General features: G+C 40.8%; 1 protein-coding gene across 5 annotated transcripts in view; it reads left to right on the plus strand.

Moving 5' to 3' along the window:
- Window positions 1–15,435, plus strand: part of XPO6 (exportin 6) — a 97,348-nt gene that overhangs the window by 59,691 nt on the left and 22,222 nt on the right. For all 5 annotated transcript variants that reach the window (XM_039884674.1, XM_039884675.1, XM_039884677.1 and 2 more), the window contains 3 exons: window positions 7,438–7,546; window positions 8,973–9,065; window positions 10,208–10,277. In XM_039884674.1, the coding sequence (XP_039740608.1) occupies window positions 7,438–7,546; window positions 8,973–9,065; window positions 10,208–10,277 (272 nt within the window). The remainder of the gene's footprint in view (window positions 1–7,437; window positions 7,547–8,972; window positions 9,066–10,207; window positions 10,278–15,435) is intronic.

A 15,435-nucleotide genomic window follows, 5' to 3' on the forward strand; every position in this document is an offset into this window, starting at 1 on the left:
GTAATAAATACTGGTCATGAAGAAGTATTTATTTTAGAGACCAGAAAAAGATAAATGTAAAGAAGATAAGTTATCCATAATCCCACAATCCGGAGGTAATTACTTTTGTACTTTTTATTGTATTTTTTAAAAGTGGAAAATAGGGAAATGTTTTTTCCCCCATGTTTCTCTAGCCCATTTTTCTTGCCGGTAGGCAGAAAGTATGTTTCCTGTATACTATGGTCATTATTTCATTTCAGAAACGAAATAATGAGCTAATGTATCTAGCATGCTTGGCATATTATGAATGCTCATTAAATGTATCAGTGGTTGGTGGTGAAGATTGTAAATACCCCTTCCCCAGAAGCCCAATGGAGGTGGTGAGGAGAACCCCCGCCCGGGTAGAAGTCTAGAACCCTTTCCATTGCTGAGGTTTTATGAGGTTTAAAAAATTTTAAACAATATTTGTATTCCCAGTTTAAACATTTACACTTTTGTTCCCAAACATTATTTTTGTGATTGCAAAATAGATTCCAAGTTGCTATGGTGCCAGGTCGAATGTGGTTATGGGTAGTATATTCATATATCAGAAACCTTATTACACAACAGTAGATCTTGTTTTTGGTGAATTTGCCAACTGTAAGTATTTGACTTTTTGAATGAGATTCTTCAAAGAAAAGGTACTTCCACCAGATTGGCTTTCTTGGATGCCCAGCAGTTGCTCCTGGCACTGCCTGATTTTGCTATATTTAATGGTAGATATTCTTTCACATCTCTCAGGCTGTTGGGTTAATAAACTGGGGAAATGATGAATATGAAAATGTTTTTTAAAGCACAGTAATATGCTTAAATGTGCTTTAAGTGTGGAGAATAATAGTTCCATTGAGAAAATGTACACTAGCAGATTATTACTATTAAATATACACTTATTCATGTTTTTGTACCAACAGAGCAGGGGTATAGAGTTTAAATTCCTTTCTGCTTCCTGGTAGCAGTGTTACTTTTGGTTAGGTTATATGCTGACTGCATTTCCTGTTGTAAAATGAGCATGCTAATACCTCTGTTGAAGGATGGTTATAATTTAAGGAAATTATGTATATAAAACACCTGGCACAGCATCTAGCATGTCTTAGGCACTCAGTAAATGTTCACAGTGATGACCCCAACAGTAATAATAAGTAATAGGTGATGTTGCTGCCGTTTGGCTGTGGTGGTGACCATAGAGTTAAGTGACAATGGCTTCTGGACAGCCTCAAGGCCTTTAGTCCCTCTTGCAGATGTTGACCTGTCTGCCTAGGCATCTGCCATCTGATATCATCTAATATCCCAGTTGTCAGTAGTTCTGGCTAACCACTTTAAACACTAGGAGTTTTTCTTATTGCTCATTTGATTATTGTCCTAATTTTTCTAATTTTTCATGACTTTTTTTATTTTTTTTAACATGCACATATAACACTTTTATGCCTTTAAAAAAAAACCTCAAACTCCAAACCTTCAAAGCTTATGTATGATTTATGCAGTTAAAGAGTAACCACCATCTGGGGACCTGCTTATTGATGTAGTATATTTTATCTGTCACCTCTATACATTTATACAAGTGTGTTCTCAGAAGTTTTTAAATGAAAATTTTGAAAGTTTGGCAGCCACTGCTCTAGGTTATGAAAGACCTCAATATATCAGAGTGCTTGGTTTTGCAGAAGCAGCTGATAAAGAGCCCTGTACTGGTAATTGGCCCATTCATTTTAACTAAGAGCTTACAAATGTTTTTCAACTGAAAAAATATATCTGAAAGAAGTTAGGGTACTTTTGGAATCACACTTGTGGCTTGAGCCAGAATTTCAGAAACTGATCTTGCAGGAAGTAGTCAAGAATGTTTTCTCGGTGTCTTAAATGGGAAACGTAGGTGTGGTTAAGTCACAAAGGCAGCACCGAGTTCCTGTCCCTTGTGGTTTAAAGGTTTTTCATCATCACAACAAAGTGGTAGGCATTGTAGGCTACAAATTTAGAAGCACAAATGTACATGGATTTATTTTTGGTCTTAGGCACTTGGAAATTGGATGGAGCTATGCATGTTCCTTGCTCAGTGAGAATGCTCAAGAGTTTCTTGACTGGAGCTGGTGGGGACTTGAGAGAACTTGAGTCTCAGTGCTAATGGAGTAAATGTTCTGTATTATACCCAGCTGAAAAGGATTGCTGGTGGGGCTCATTGTCCAGATTTACCATTTTGAGGTGGTATGGAAAGACCTGCATTTCAGTCTCATTTTCCTTGCTGAAACTTTGGGGATGGTTGTATCTACCTTACACGTTGTTGAGAAAATTAAATGAACCAACGTATGAAGTACCTAGGCTGACAGTAACTGCTCAGTAAATAATTATTGGTTCTCTTCTCTTTTCTCTCTCACTCCTTTCTCTCTGTGCTTGTCAATGCGAAGGGAGCCACCTGTGTAGAAACTTATTTTTACAGGAAGATGAGGAAATCGAAGCGAGTTAAGCAACCAAAAGTTATTGAGCCATGACCTGTGAACCTCTTTGTCATGAGAATATGGGCAAGTGCTGGCCACAGACCAGCCAGGGATTCCTGGTGACTAGATTGGACTGTAAACAAATGCGAGTGAGCATGAGAAAAATTGCTGCCCTTTTTTTTTCGAGTGGTTTTTCTGCTTAATAAAGAGGAAGTGCCATTATGACACATGACATTTTGATATAATTAATAATAGGTGTTAACTAGGTTTATATTAGGGCTCTAGTAGCTTTCTAATACCTGCTGAAAGAAATTTGTGCTATTGACTGGCCTTAAAGAGCAAGTGAATGGGTCTTATTCATTACAGACTTGAAAAAGCTATCCAGGATTATGCTTTAGTCCTTTGTTGTTATCTGACTTGGACTTTTGTTTATTGCCTGTGTGTTTATTTATTCCATTGTTCATTTGTTCTTTCATTCATATACTTAACTGAACACTTACTACGTAATTGCCTTAACATGTATAATTAAAACTCTCAGACGTTGGGATGCTGTTGGAATTACATGTGTCTTGAGCCACATAGGTTATAGGTTTTTCTCTATTGTATATTTAAGCATTTAAATCTATAAATTTCCCTCTGAGAAGTACTTTAGCTTTAGCCATCAAATTTCAATATGTTCTGTTTGCTTTTTCATTGTTTAATACTTTTAAAATTTTCTTGAGATTTCTTCTTTAATTTCCAGATATTTGGAGGTTTTCTATATATCTTGTTATTACTTTATTCTGGTTAATACAGATCTGCAAACATAGTTGGTGTGATTTCAGTTCTTTTCAGTTTGTTAAGGTTTGTCTTACTTATGTCCTAGTTCACCATGCACTTGAAGAGCGTGTGTGTTCTGCCGTTGTTGGGTGGAGCATTCTATAAATGTCGGTCAGGTCAGCTTGGTTACTCACATTCTACCTGTTGTCCTTATCTGGCTTGTCTGTCCACTACCAAGAGAGCGAAGCGGTGAGCTCTCCAAGCATAACGGTGGCTTTGTCTAGGCCTCTTTTTACTTCTATCAGTTTTTGCTTTATTTATTTTGAGACTCTTAGTTGCACACAAATTTGGTTTTCCTTTTCAGTGTATCTACTGAGTGTTTGACTATCTCATGAATTTTTTTGGTGGTTGCTCTGGGTTTTATAATATGTATACTTGGCACTTTTTTTTTTTTTTTTTTTACCACTTTAAGGTAGAAAACCATACCACCATATAGATCCTTTACCCTCTCTTCTTTATTGAGGTTGCCGTATGTTCTACCTCTGTGTACATTGAAAACCACATCAGTCAGTGTTCAGTTTTTGTTTTCATCTACCATTCATATTTTAAAAATTTTAACGAGAGAAATAGTCTTTTGTTTTTTTCTCAGACATTTGCCAAATCTCTTGCTTTTCCTTCCTTCTTTCTTACCATTTACCTTCTCTATTAGTCAGCTTAGTCTGCCATAATAAAATACCACAGGTTGGGTGGCTTAAACAACAGAAATTTATTTTGTCATAGCTCTGGAGTCTAGAAGTCACAGATCAGGGTGCTGGCAGCTGTAGTTTCTGGTGAGGACTCTCTTCCTGGCTTGCAGATGCTGCCTTCCCTCTGTGTCCCCACGTGGCCTTTCTCCTGTGCTTGCTCAGGGGGAGAGAGCGAGCAAGCACACACACGTTGTGTTGGTTCATACAAGGGCACTAGTCCTACTGGATTAAGGCCCTACTGTTATGACCCCATTTAACCATTATTACCTTCTTATTGACCTTCAAATATAGTCACACTGGGGGTTAGAGCTTTCACATAGGAATTTGAGTGGACACAATTCAGTCCATAACACTTTCCATCTGAAGAACCTTATGGAGGATGGTTATGAGAGCTGCTTTAAAAAGTCTTCGATAATTCCAACGTAAGTGTCATCTTGAAGTTGGAATCCGTTGATTGTCTTTCCCTGATAAATGGTCGATGTCTTCTCATTTCTTTGTATGTTGACTAATATTAGGGGTCCTTTTACATATTTGTTCTCCCAGCCGTAGGCATGGTTTCCATCTCCACAGTCACCTTATGGTCATAATAGATGCTGAATATACAGACATCACACCCACGAGTCAAGCAGCAGGAAAGAGAAGAGAGAGAATTTAGACAAAAGAAGCTTTACCAGAGGCCCCACCCAGTGACTTCTTTTAATGTCTTTGACCACACCACTACGTGCAAGTGAGGCTGGAAAATGTAGTCTTTCAGATGGCCTCAGTGCCCAGTGTTCACTAAGAAGGAAATAATGGGCATTGGGTAGGCAGCCAGAGTCTGCCACATCTATATACTCCCCCAAACTCACCAAATACTTTGGGAGATTAATTGCCTAAGTGTACGTTAACATGGTTCCTATTTGGCTTTAATTTTCTAAGTGATATATTTTTTTTTTTTTGCAGCCAGAGTTGCCAACTGCCAGTAAGGGTTTTAGGTCTAATTTAGACTTTGCATACAAAGTCTTTAAATTCTCTTTTAGCTCAACAAGACAACTTACAGATGACAGATTTCATCTGTACTCTAGTCTGAAGTGGATTTTCTTTCCTAGCAAAATTGCGAAAATGTTTTGGTCCGTCATAGCAAATTATAGCATGAAACTTCTGTAACTTGAGGAATTTATTTCCTGAGCAAATGGCAAATATAAGCTTCAGGCTTAATGTTTGATCTTACCTTTCTCTGAAGTCTACTGAAGTGGGATTTTGATTCTCTTGGCAATTTTCCCACAGAGGTTGCCTGTTTTATTGGTGATTTTTCTCTGCCAGCATTCCCTTCTGGGCCACGCTCAGTTGTCAATCTAGTCTCGGTTGATAAGTCATTTACAAAGACTGAGGCACTCGTTGGGGGGAGGTGTGGGCAGCGTTTCTCTACTGAAGAAATGACCTCTTGTGCCTACCACACTCTGAAAAGTGATAGTTCAGGAGGATTTTTTAGTAGTCTTTAGACTGCCTCTCTACAGAGTCTCATCATATGAATTGTACTTAGACTTGATAGACTGTATTAATTGCCTAAGTGTACGTGCAAAGATCTTGGCATTGGATACCTTTTAGCTTTGGTCATCTTGTTGTCCTTGTACTCACCTGTATAGATTAGGTGGTTTATTAGAATCCTGTCAGGAAAACAAAGCATGCTTAATTATTTTAAGAATTCAATGTAGGAAAATGATTAAATTGGTTTTAGAGGACTGGTAAAGCAAAAGGGGAACATTGAGATAACACAGATGATTAGCTACAGGAAGCAGCTCCACCCCTAGGATTAGGGGTACAAAGGAAAGAGTTTGGGGTTATGGGAATTTGGAATATTGGAGGGATGAGCCCCAGGCAGCTAGACCTCGGATCTCTGAGGAGAGGGCACTGCCCAGCTGCCCCGGGACCTCCAGGAGGGGCCCCAGGAGCTGGGGCTCAGTCCTTTGAGGAGAGGGTGTAACTGGTACCTCCGAGGGTGCGTGATGAGGCTGGTTCTGGGAGTGTGGAAGCTGGAAACTGGAACCAATTATTACTACCTGGTGACCATTTTTGGGGTGATACTGCTGGGACAGCAAGCCCACAGGAAGAACAGCATTCCTTTGCTCCTCCTGCCTTCCTGTCTTCCTCCTGCACCCCTGTTGTCAGAGCCTAACGGGCAGAGGAGAAATGTGCTTTGCATAGTGTCAGCCTCAGCATTACACAGGGTGGAGAGCAGATTGGCACTGAGAGCCAAATAACCAGCATGGACGGTTTGCTTTATGAGTGGGAGCAATCCCTGTACTTAGAAACATTTCAGGACAGCAAGCATTCAGGCAACATGAGTTATTCTTGAAAATTAGTGGTTTGTTGGTTCTTGTGGTAACAACTGTTGTATACAGTTTGGTGTCTTCTGAGTTAAATTCTTTTCACATGTGAGCAATATCCAAGCCTCAGGCTCCAAATGTTTCTGTGAGAAATTATTCTCAGACGTAGATCCAAGAGTCAGGGTTTCCCCAGGCCTTTTCCATTTATCTGTTTAGGTTTTACATGTTCTTAAAAATGATTAAAAATTAGGTTTTAGGGAGTGGGTGGAGCAGGCTTTGAGCCCATTGGTGGTTGTGTGTAGAGAGAAGACTATGGGTTGTTGAGTTAGGGAGCCCTGGGTTCAAATCAGCTAACTTTGTAACCTTGGACAATTTATTTAACTTCTGTCAACTGTAGTTTTCTTATCAGAAAAACGCCATTAATATCAGCTACCTCTCACAGTTGTTAAAAGGGTTGAATCATTGAATTAATTGACATATATATGTATGTATATGTGTATATATATATTACCTCTAATCTCCAGGGCAACCACTGAGAAAATAACTAGAAAATAAGTCTAATATAAAAGAAATGGCGAGGGAATTAAAATGGTATACTGGAAAATACCTATTTAACACAAAAGAAGGCGGTGATGGAGGAGTTGAGGAACAAAAGATATGACAGAGAAAATAAGTAGCAAAATGGCAGAACTAAGTCCTTCCTTTTCAGTAATTATATTAAATGTAATGGATTAACTTCTCCAGTTAAACAGCAGAGATTGACAGAATGGATTAAAAAACATGGTCCAACTACATATTGTCTACAAGAGACTTTAGTTTCAAAGACATAAATAGGTTGAAAATAAAAGGATAGAAAAAGATAACCCATGCAAACAATAACCTGAAGAGATCCAGGATAGCTATACTAATAACAGACAAAATAGACTTTAAGACAAAAATTGCTACCAGAGACAAGGATATTATATAATGATAATTGGGTCAATCTATCAAGAAAGTGCCTGGAACATAGTTAAATAAATACCTCTGTTACTGTTCTACTCTCATATACACACTTGTCAACCCATAAACTAAATTTAGTTTAGATGTTGCTTGTATATGGTAATTCAACACATGGACACCATTCTCTTCATTTTCGAAGGTTAAAACTTGCTTTCACCTGATGTTGAACTTCTCCCTGTCATGTAGGTACGAAGACGCCCTAGTCCTCTTGCTCACGGAGGTGTTGAATCGAATCCAGTTCAGATATAACCAGGCCCAGTTGGAGGAGTTGGATGATGAGACACTGGATGATGATGTAAGTGGCACACCCTAACTGACCTTTAATCACTGTCATGTTGTGGCATGAATCAATATGGAGACTTGGAACCTGTCAGCCCTCTGCTCTGGAGACTGTTTTTAAGCCAAAGTAGTCTTCTGGTTTGAATTGTGCATTTGAAATTTATATCCTCCCTGGTCTCTTTGGGTTCATTAACTTAGTAAAAAAAGTCTTACAGGCATTTTTACCTATATAGACTAGAAATGTAAATACATATGTACGCTGAAAAGTGGTTTAAAAGAACTCTATATTCCTCCTGTTCCCCTGCCTTGCACCCACACCTCCACTCCCCTCAGTGGGCAACAAATACAAGCTAGTTGGATGCTGGTGGGAATAGTTAAAGAGATACTTAGATGATAAGGCTAGAATGAAAGAATGTTTCTTTTGAGTATATTTTGTAAACTGGTATCTCTTAAAAAATCAATCTTGAATTTATCGATGCTAGTGTACCCCACATTAATAAGAAAAATGTCTTTAAGGACATAACTTCTTTGTTCTTTTTCCTTAACTACATGCACTTTAAAATTTTCAAGTCACTGGAATAGCTTTCAAAATAACACTGACTATTGCATCATTAAGACCTTTGAGGGTAGCCAGGTTGGCTTAGAAAGAGCCCTATACTTGGAACCAGATGTCCTGGATTTGAATCTTTGCATCCTTGGGTGCGAAGGAGATAGAGGTCTGAGCGTTGAATTTCTCTGAGCCTTAATTTTCTCATCTCCCAGAAGGGGGATGATACATCTGTGTTCACAGTTCCATGAGGGTAACACATGAGGGAAGGACTGGCTACGTGCCTGGTGCATAGTAGGTACTTAGTAAACTTTAGCTTCACTTCTTGTTAACTGTATGATTTAGGCCGGTGCATCTCATATTACAGTCTAGATAAGCTTCACTGGGACAACTTGTTAAATGGAGTTTGATTCAGGAGGTTGGAGTGGGGCCACAGCATTTGCATTTCTGATAAACCCCCAGGAGATGCTAATGTTGCCTGTCTGTAGACCGGACTTTGAGTGGCACTAATGTAGTCAGTTATAGGAGCATGGTAATGGACTGCCTCTGAAGGCAGTGAGTGACCAATACCTAGAGCTGGGATGACGTAAAAGGGACTGAAAGCATTTCACAGATGGCTTTTTTATATCTGGATTCCTATATGACTGTAGGGGAAAAAGTAGGTGATTCTATGTGGTTCATTTCTGTTCTTAGGAAAAAGCTTTTAGTGACATTAATTCATTGGATTTAAAAAATATATTAGCCTTTTTTAAAGTACTAGAAAATGATTTTATTATTTGCTGTTTCTTCAGAATGCTATGTCTGAGAGTAGACTTGAGGCAGAGGACTAATTGGCAAGGAAGGTGACAAGACCCTGCCTGTTAAGAGAGCTGACCCTTTTGTGTTTCCCCTGCAGCAGCAGACAGAGTGGCAGCGGTACTTACGCCAGAGCTTGGAGGTGGTGGCCAAAGTGATGGAGCTCCTTCCCACACACGCCTTCTCGACACTGGTAACTCACTGTTTGGAGGGGGATGAAGAGCCTTGTGATTTCCCTGCACATGTGTCCTGAGTAGTATGGCTTTTTTGCTCACCGGTATTGTAAAAATATGTATTCTAAATAGAGAATAATAATTATCATAACCAACACTTAAATTTATCAAATGTTAGCATTTTCCCAAAATATTTTAAATCGACTTTTGGAAGCCCTGTTTTTCTTTCCTAAACTCTTGGATATAATATGAATTGTATTAATGCCTTCCTCAGTAGCTCGAAAGAGGCCAGGCCAAGTAGAGGATTTATTTATATGAATTACATTGCTAGCCATTGTAAAGTTCACTCTTGACAAGTTGCTGGCACTCTGCCTACATTTATATGCTGGAACCTTTAGTCATAAGGACTGATGTTATTCATTAAGTGGTACTTGTTTTTGAGGAGATTTCATTAAGCCCATCTCTTCTTCAAAGGCAAGACAATTTGTTGGGGTCAGCTTTGCATTGCACAACCCAGCTGTATCTTGTGTTCTCTTATGGAAAGTGCCATTTTATTTTGTCATCTGCCTTTCTTAGGGACGTGTCACATTAAAGTTTTATTTTAATGGTGAATTAGCAGCTTAGAAAGTAGTGAGTTAGCAGTTTAGAAAGAAAAGATACAGCTCTGGTTATGAAGGTCCTGTCTGCTAAATAAGGAAGGGAAACTGACTTCCAGATAACTTGGCTCGTCTTTTCACGTTGCCATGCACTTCAATAAAGGCATATCTATATTTCTCTCAAAGATAGGGTTTCCCTTGGATTCGAAGGGAGATAGGTCTGTCTCAGAACTCTTGTAGGTGCAGATCATTTTGAGGCTTGGTGTCCTCTTTGAGGAACATAGTAGTCATATCCAGCATCCACTGCCTCGTTTAAAAAAAAAAGTACCAAACTGATGTTTTCTTTCTTAGTCCAAATATTAATTGGTGGTTTCAGTTATAGAAATTGCCGGGGGCAGGGGCACTGAAGGGAGCCATCTTTTCTTAGCTGCATGTAAAGGTTCCCAGGGAGTAATTTTTATCCCCCCACTATAGGTACTTGTACTGCTTTAATGGTAAAATGCTGTTAAAACTCGAATTTGTGTTTTTTTTTTTTTTTTTTTAATCTTTGTTTCTTTGTTTTTCAGTTCCCAGTTCTTCAGGACAATTTAGACGTTTATCTGGGGTTACAGCAGTTTATAGTTACTTCAGGGTCAGGTAAACTGGTTTTTATTGTCTAATTTAACCAACATTCAAAAACAATTGACTAACATTTAATTATTGCCGTTGCTGTCAGAACATGATTTGTCCACTGCCACCTTCCTACTGCTCCACCTCTCCCCACTTCTAAACAGAAAAAAAGAAAAAATCATGATAAAGAGGAGCGTGGGGGAGTAAACGATGAGGCTGTGACAGTATATTCCAAAGAGGTGTTTCATTGAGAGCGAGAGATAATTTGGAGCAAAGAGGTAGTTTTTTAAAAAAAACCCTAGCAACTGGAATATGCCCTTACGTCCTTTAAACCTGCAAGTGTGTTAGGAAAAAAACGACCGTGGGCTTTACTGTGGTGTGCTGTTTCTTCTCTGGGTGTTAGAATCCAGTAGGACAAAGGAGCAACTCCGGAATAGGCAAACTCCACTAGAGCATGGGGGTAGCTAGTAAATGTTAGCTTTCTTTTTGTAAATGGCCTGTGGGCGGATCTGACCATAGCTAGTTGGAAAGACTCTGGGCTGCCATTTACAAGTTTCACCTGCTTGGAATTTAGAGTTAGCACTTTTTTTGTTAGTAATAACCTCCATTTGTAAAACACTCGTTATATACCAGGTACTATATTATTTGCTTATTTTATTTCATTCTCTCAACTGTCTTGTAAGGTTATAAGCATTAATACTAGTTACCTCTATTTCACAGAAGAGGAAATCAGATGTCACATAGCTTGTTATTGTTAGTCCCAAGATGGTATAATGGGGAATGAATGATAAAAAGTTGAATCTGACATTTATTATGCCGATTAAAACACTAGACACTTAATACTGTGCTTGCAAACATGACTGTGTTCCCCCTCCTCCTCCATCTCCTAAAGTCATTTCATACTCTTCTTCACACCGTTTTCCTTACAAGAATTATGTCTGGCCCGGGCCTGCAGCCCCTCTGTTATGTAACTCTCTTGTTTCAGCCTGGCACAGAGCTGCCCAAGGTGCAGCCCTGCTCCTGGACGAACTTGTTATTCATGGCAGAGCCCCCATGAGAGGCTGTTTCTGAGACTGCCCTTCTTTGTGGCCTGTGACTGCTTGTTTCCATGACTATTAGCTTCTAAATAATCCACTGGGCCCCAGGAGGTTGATGGGACTTGGCATGTCCCAAGTACAGGCCCCGGTTTTGTAGATAGGATAAGAACAGCTTATACAGAACTTTAAAAAGACCACTTATCAAAGCAAACATGCCTGCAAAGTAATGTTGTCAACATTAATGAAAATCATTTGACTGTATATAAATGCTGCAGATGTTTCCAGAATCCATTCTTGGGAAAAATTGTGCCCTGGTGGTCTCTCTCAGAATGTAGTCAGGACCCCGAAGACATTATCCTTGATCTTAGAAATAAAAAAAATTGAGCGTGTATTTCCTCCCCCCAAAATTGACCACTAGGTTTCCTTTTTATAGCTGACTTTTCTATGTTACATTGAGTCTGCCTTCAGGTGAAAATCTGAAGTGATTCTTAAATCCTTTTTCTGAGACACAGCTGATAACGTAGAGCTTCTCCTCTGAGAAGGATAATGTGTCTTATTTTTCTCTAAATGAAATATCATATACCTGCTCTCACTGAAGCCCATTTACTGGCAATTTCCCAGTGCTCTTGGCGCTTCTAGATCATTTATAAATCTCATCCCTAGCCTGGTCTTTAGTACCTACTCCAGTGGCAAAACCTCTCAGGCCAGAGAAATACTTATTTTCTGTTTTAAAATGAGCTCTCTTATCCATGATGAAGAATTCACTCATCCCTTGGTGGCTCAAAAGCCAAGTTTCCAATGCAAAGGCTATTAAAAAATGGAAACTCTTGAGTACATTCTGTCCCTGGTTCCCATGGCCATTCATCCCCTCAAATAACCTCCATGCTGTATTAGTCAGCCTTATTGCCTTGTAACAGAAACCGTGTTATCCTTTCCCCAATAGTTTATGGCCCACTTCTTTCATTAGCATATATCTAGCCAGTCTTTAATTCTTGGGTCTCCTCTGGAGCCTTTGTGGATGGGGAGTCTCACTGTTTACTCTGCTGCTGCTGATTTTACTGCTTCCACTTCTTCAGTAAAGCCCACGGCAGAACACGTCTTGGCTGTGGCACATCAGTTAACTGTGCTTTCTAACCCCTGAGGTGCCTTGCCCTCGCTGTCTGTCTTTCCCACCGTTTGTGGGGTGAGAAATCTTCTCATTAGTGGTTGTGCCCCTTGTACTTCATTTGTGTCCTTAACTTGGCCCTAAGGTATCCATTTGTATGTATATTTGGCTTCGTCACTGCTCATTGAGATCTTCCCTCACTGGGACAGTATTTCTGCTCTAAATAACCCTGTTCACTTTCTTTTTTAGCCATGTAGACTTTCTGGTCTAAAAGATTGGTTTATTTACAATATATAAGATTTTTGGACCTTAGATTTCTTTGTTCTGCTTTGGTTCATTTATTGCTTGTTTGTTCTCTTAGGATGGAATGTTGCAAATGCTAACTTTCACACCTTCACGTTCCCCAGCCTTCTCAAAAAGAGAAGACCAAATTACATGTAACATTAAGATATTTTTTTCCAGGGCAGTGATTTACCAGGGACCTGTTCTTTGGATGTGGCTTAGAGCACATCTGGACAGCTTCAGCAGACTTGGTTTGTGGAAGATAGGACTTCAGTGTGGCCGTGATGTTTTCACTCTCTAAAACCTATATGCAGCAGTATTTTCATCTGAAAGTTCCACTTTGCAGACATTCTGTACTGTTGTCAGGAGATCTAAGCTTAGCCAAGTAGAAGAAAATGTGGGTGGATCTGAACAGCTTTTCATAGTGGGAACTCTGGCCTGTCTCCTCAGGTTGAAGTGCCTTGCATGATTTTGTGTTGGTGGTGGTGGCAGCGATACGAGGTTTCTAGGCTGTGGGGTGAGGCAGAGGCTTGAATTTGGAGTATTTGCTGCATGTGTGTTTGCCTCGCAGATAGAGCAGGAAAGAACCAGCTACAGTTTTGATTAACATGCACCTTAGATGGCACATATGTGTTAAGTTGAATTATATGGAATTGCAATTTTGTAAGGTCAAGATATATAGTGCAAACTAAGAGTTAATAAAACACACACACATACAACAGTTCTGAGCTTTTATTCTTTGTAGGTACTGCTCTTTGTTAGACAAATTAGAGCAGGTTTAGTGGGGAGTGATCAGGACGGCAAGGATTCTCAGGAGGGTGGCGCGGGAAATGGAAGGGACCGCCAGGGGTTTATTTCAGCCAAGAAAATTTGCAAGAATGTTATTCCTGTCTAAATATCTCCCCAAGACTGTTGTGTGTCAGCTGGCTTGGGCTTGTTTTGTACTCTATCCTCCAGGGGTGGGACAGGGGGATGAGGAATGACAGACAGATTTCCCATTTTTGACCAAGCTGATTAGAGATGGAAGGCTCCCTCAAGAAGCATTGGGCTCTTTGACACCCAGTTGAGGTGTCCAGGAAGAGGCAGGTGGGAAGGAGCAGTGCTGAGGGAATGCCATCATCAGATGCTTTTGTGTGCATACGGGGGGAAGAGGGGAAGGCCTGAGTAAGATAACTTTTAAGCTGTCTAACAACTGTCTTTTTGGGACTGTACTAAAATGGAAACTTGATTTAGGGTGATGGTTTGATTTGTTTCTTAAAAGAGAAATCCAGAATGTTTCCCCTTATGCTTAAAATATTTAAGAACCTAGTTCTTAAGGGTACCTAGTTCTAGATATTAAGTACAACAAATAAGTGGAAAACTCGTGGTCAGGGCGGAGCTTGGTGAGAGATAAGTGGCAGATGAAGATGGGTGTGTACAGGAGGATGAGAGGTTATTGATGCTCATTCGGACTCCACCCACATCGCTCATTGAAAAGAAAGTTGTCCTCATCTCATCTGTACTACCACCACATCCAGTTTCCTGGGCATATTTTTCATAAGGGTTTGTTCCCCACCGAGCCTGAAGGCTTGGCTGGTGTGCAGGGAAACAAGTTTTAGAAGCTTACCCTGGGAGTTGGTTACCTGGCTGTCACCCTGAAAATCTTGGACATTCAGAAGGTGTATAATTGTGCTCCTTCTGTTAACTGGGAGATGAGGAGAGGGACAGTGTTCCCTCTCACATGACCCAGCATGACCAGAAATACTTTCTGGTTCTGTCTATCCTGTGGGCTCATCTGGCTGGTGGTGTGGGGTGGTCCTCTTCTTGCTCTGACTAGGGGAGCTGGCTCACTCTCTCCCACCCCAGGGGCCTCGCAGGGGTGCTGCGGGCTGGTAATTCTGTTTGCTATGCCAAGGGCACTGCTTTCCACGTGGAGAGGAGGAGGGAGGAACAGGCGACTGGGGGCTGGTCAGAGCTGGCCCTTGTCACTGGGTCTTAACTTGTAAAGGCCCTTCCTTGAGCTGCTCCTTCCTTTTGTTCTCTTGCTCCTTGGAATGTGACCAAGTGTAACAGTGCCCTGACCAAAGTGTCCCCTTTTCCAGGCTCCTATTCTCCCATGGAGGCTGTCACTGTTTCCAGCCTCGTCACTTGGAAGTCAGTGTGGGATTTGGGGCATGAAACTTACTACTTCATGCACCACCTTCTTCATGGGTGTTCAGCCTTGCTGGTTTCCTTCCCACAGGTGTTGCCTATCCATATTCACCTTTAAATACTAAAGTGAATATTCCCAAGGGTGGCATGAGGAAATTGAGCTCCGGAGACTCTGTCTCCTGCTCTATCTAGTTTGCTTTCTGTTGTGTAGTATTGAACTCATTCTCACATTTGTGGTCCCTGTGCTGTACCAGGTGGGGTGTGACACTGGGCGTGGCCCCTCACCATGAAGGCCTTGTTTATGCAGAGAAGACTTGTAAATCATTAGTGTATTTCTGTCTCTGCATGAGGTGCTCTGGAGGAATGCAAGACAGAGAGAAGCACGTCCTCTCTGTTGGGGGAGTGGTGGGTAGGCCTCCCTCCCGGAAGGGATGATGCCTGTATGAGTCAGGAGGGTACGTAAGAGCATCCAAGGCAGGGGGTGGGCAGAGGATGAAATGGGCAGTCCAGGCAGAGATGCGAGGCGCTGGGGGTGGGCATGGTTATCAGTGGGTCCAGATGATACAGTGGGATAGTAGGTGAGGTCATGAGAGACTTGGAATTGATGCTGGGAGCTCGGGCTCTCCCCCGT

Source organism: Pteropus medius, unplaced genomic scaffold, assembly GCF_902729225.1.
Source record: "Pteropus medius unplaced genomic scaffold, Ma_sr-lr_union100, whole genome shotgun sequence".
In the NCBI taxonomy this organism is placed as follows: domain Eukaryota; kingdom Metazoa; phylum Chordata; class Mammalia; order Chiroptera; family Pteropodidae; genus Pteropus; species Pteropus medius.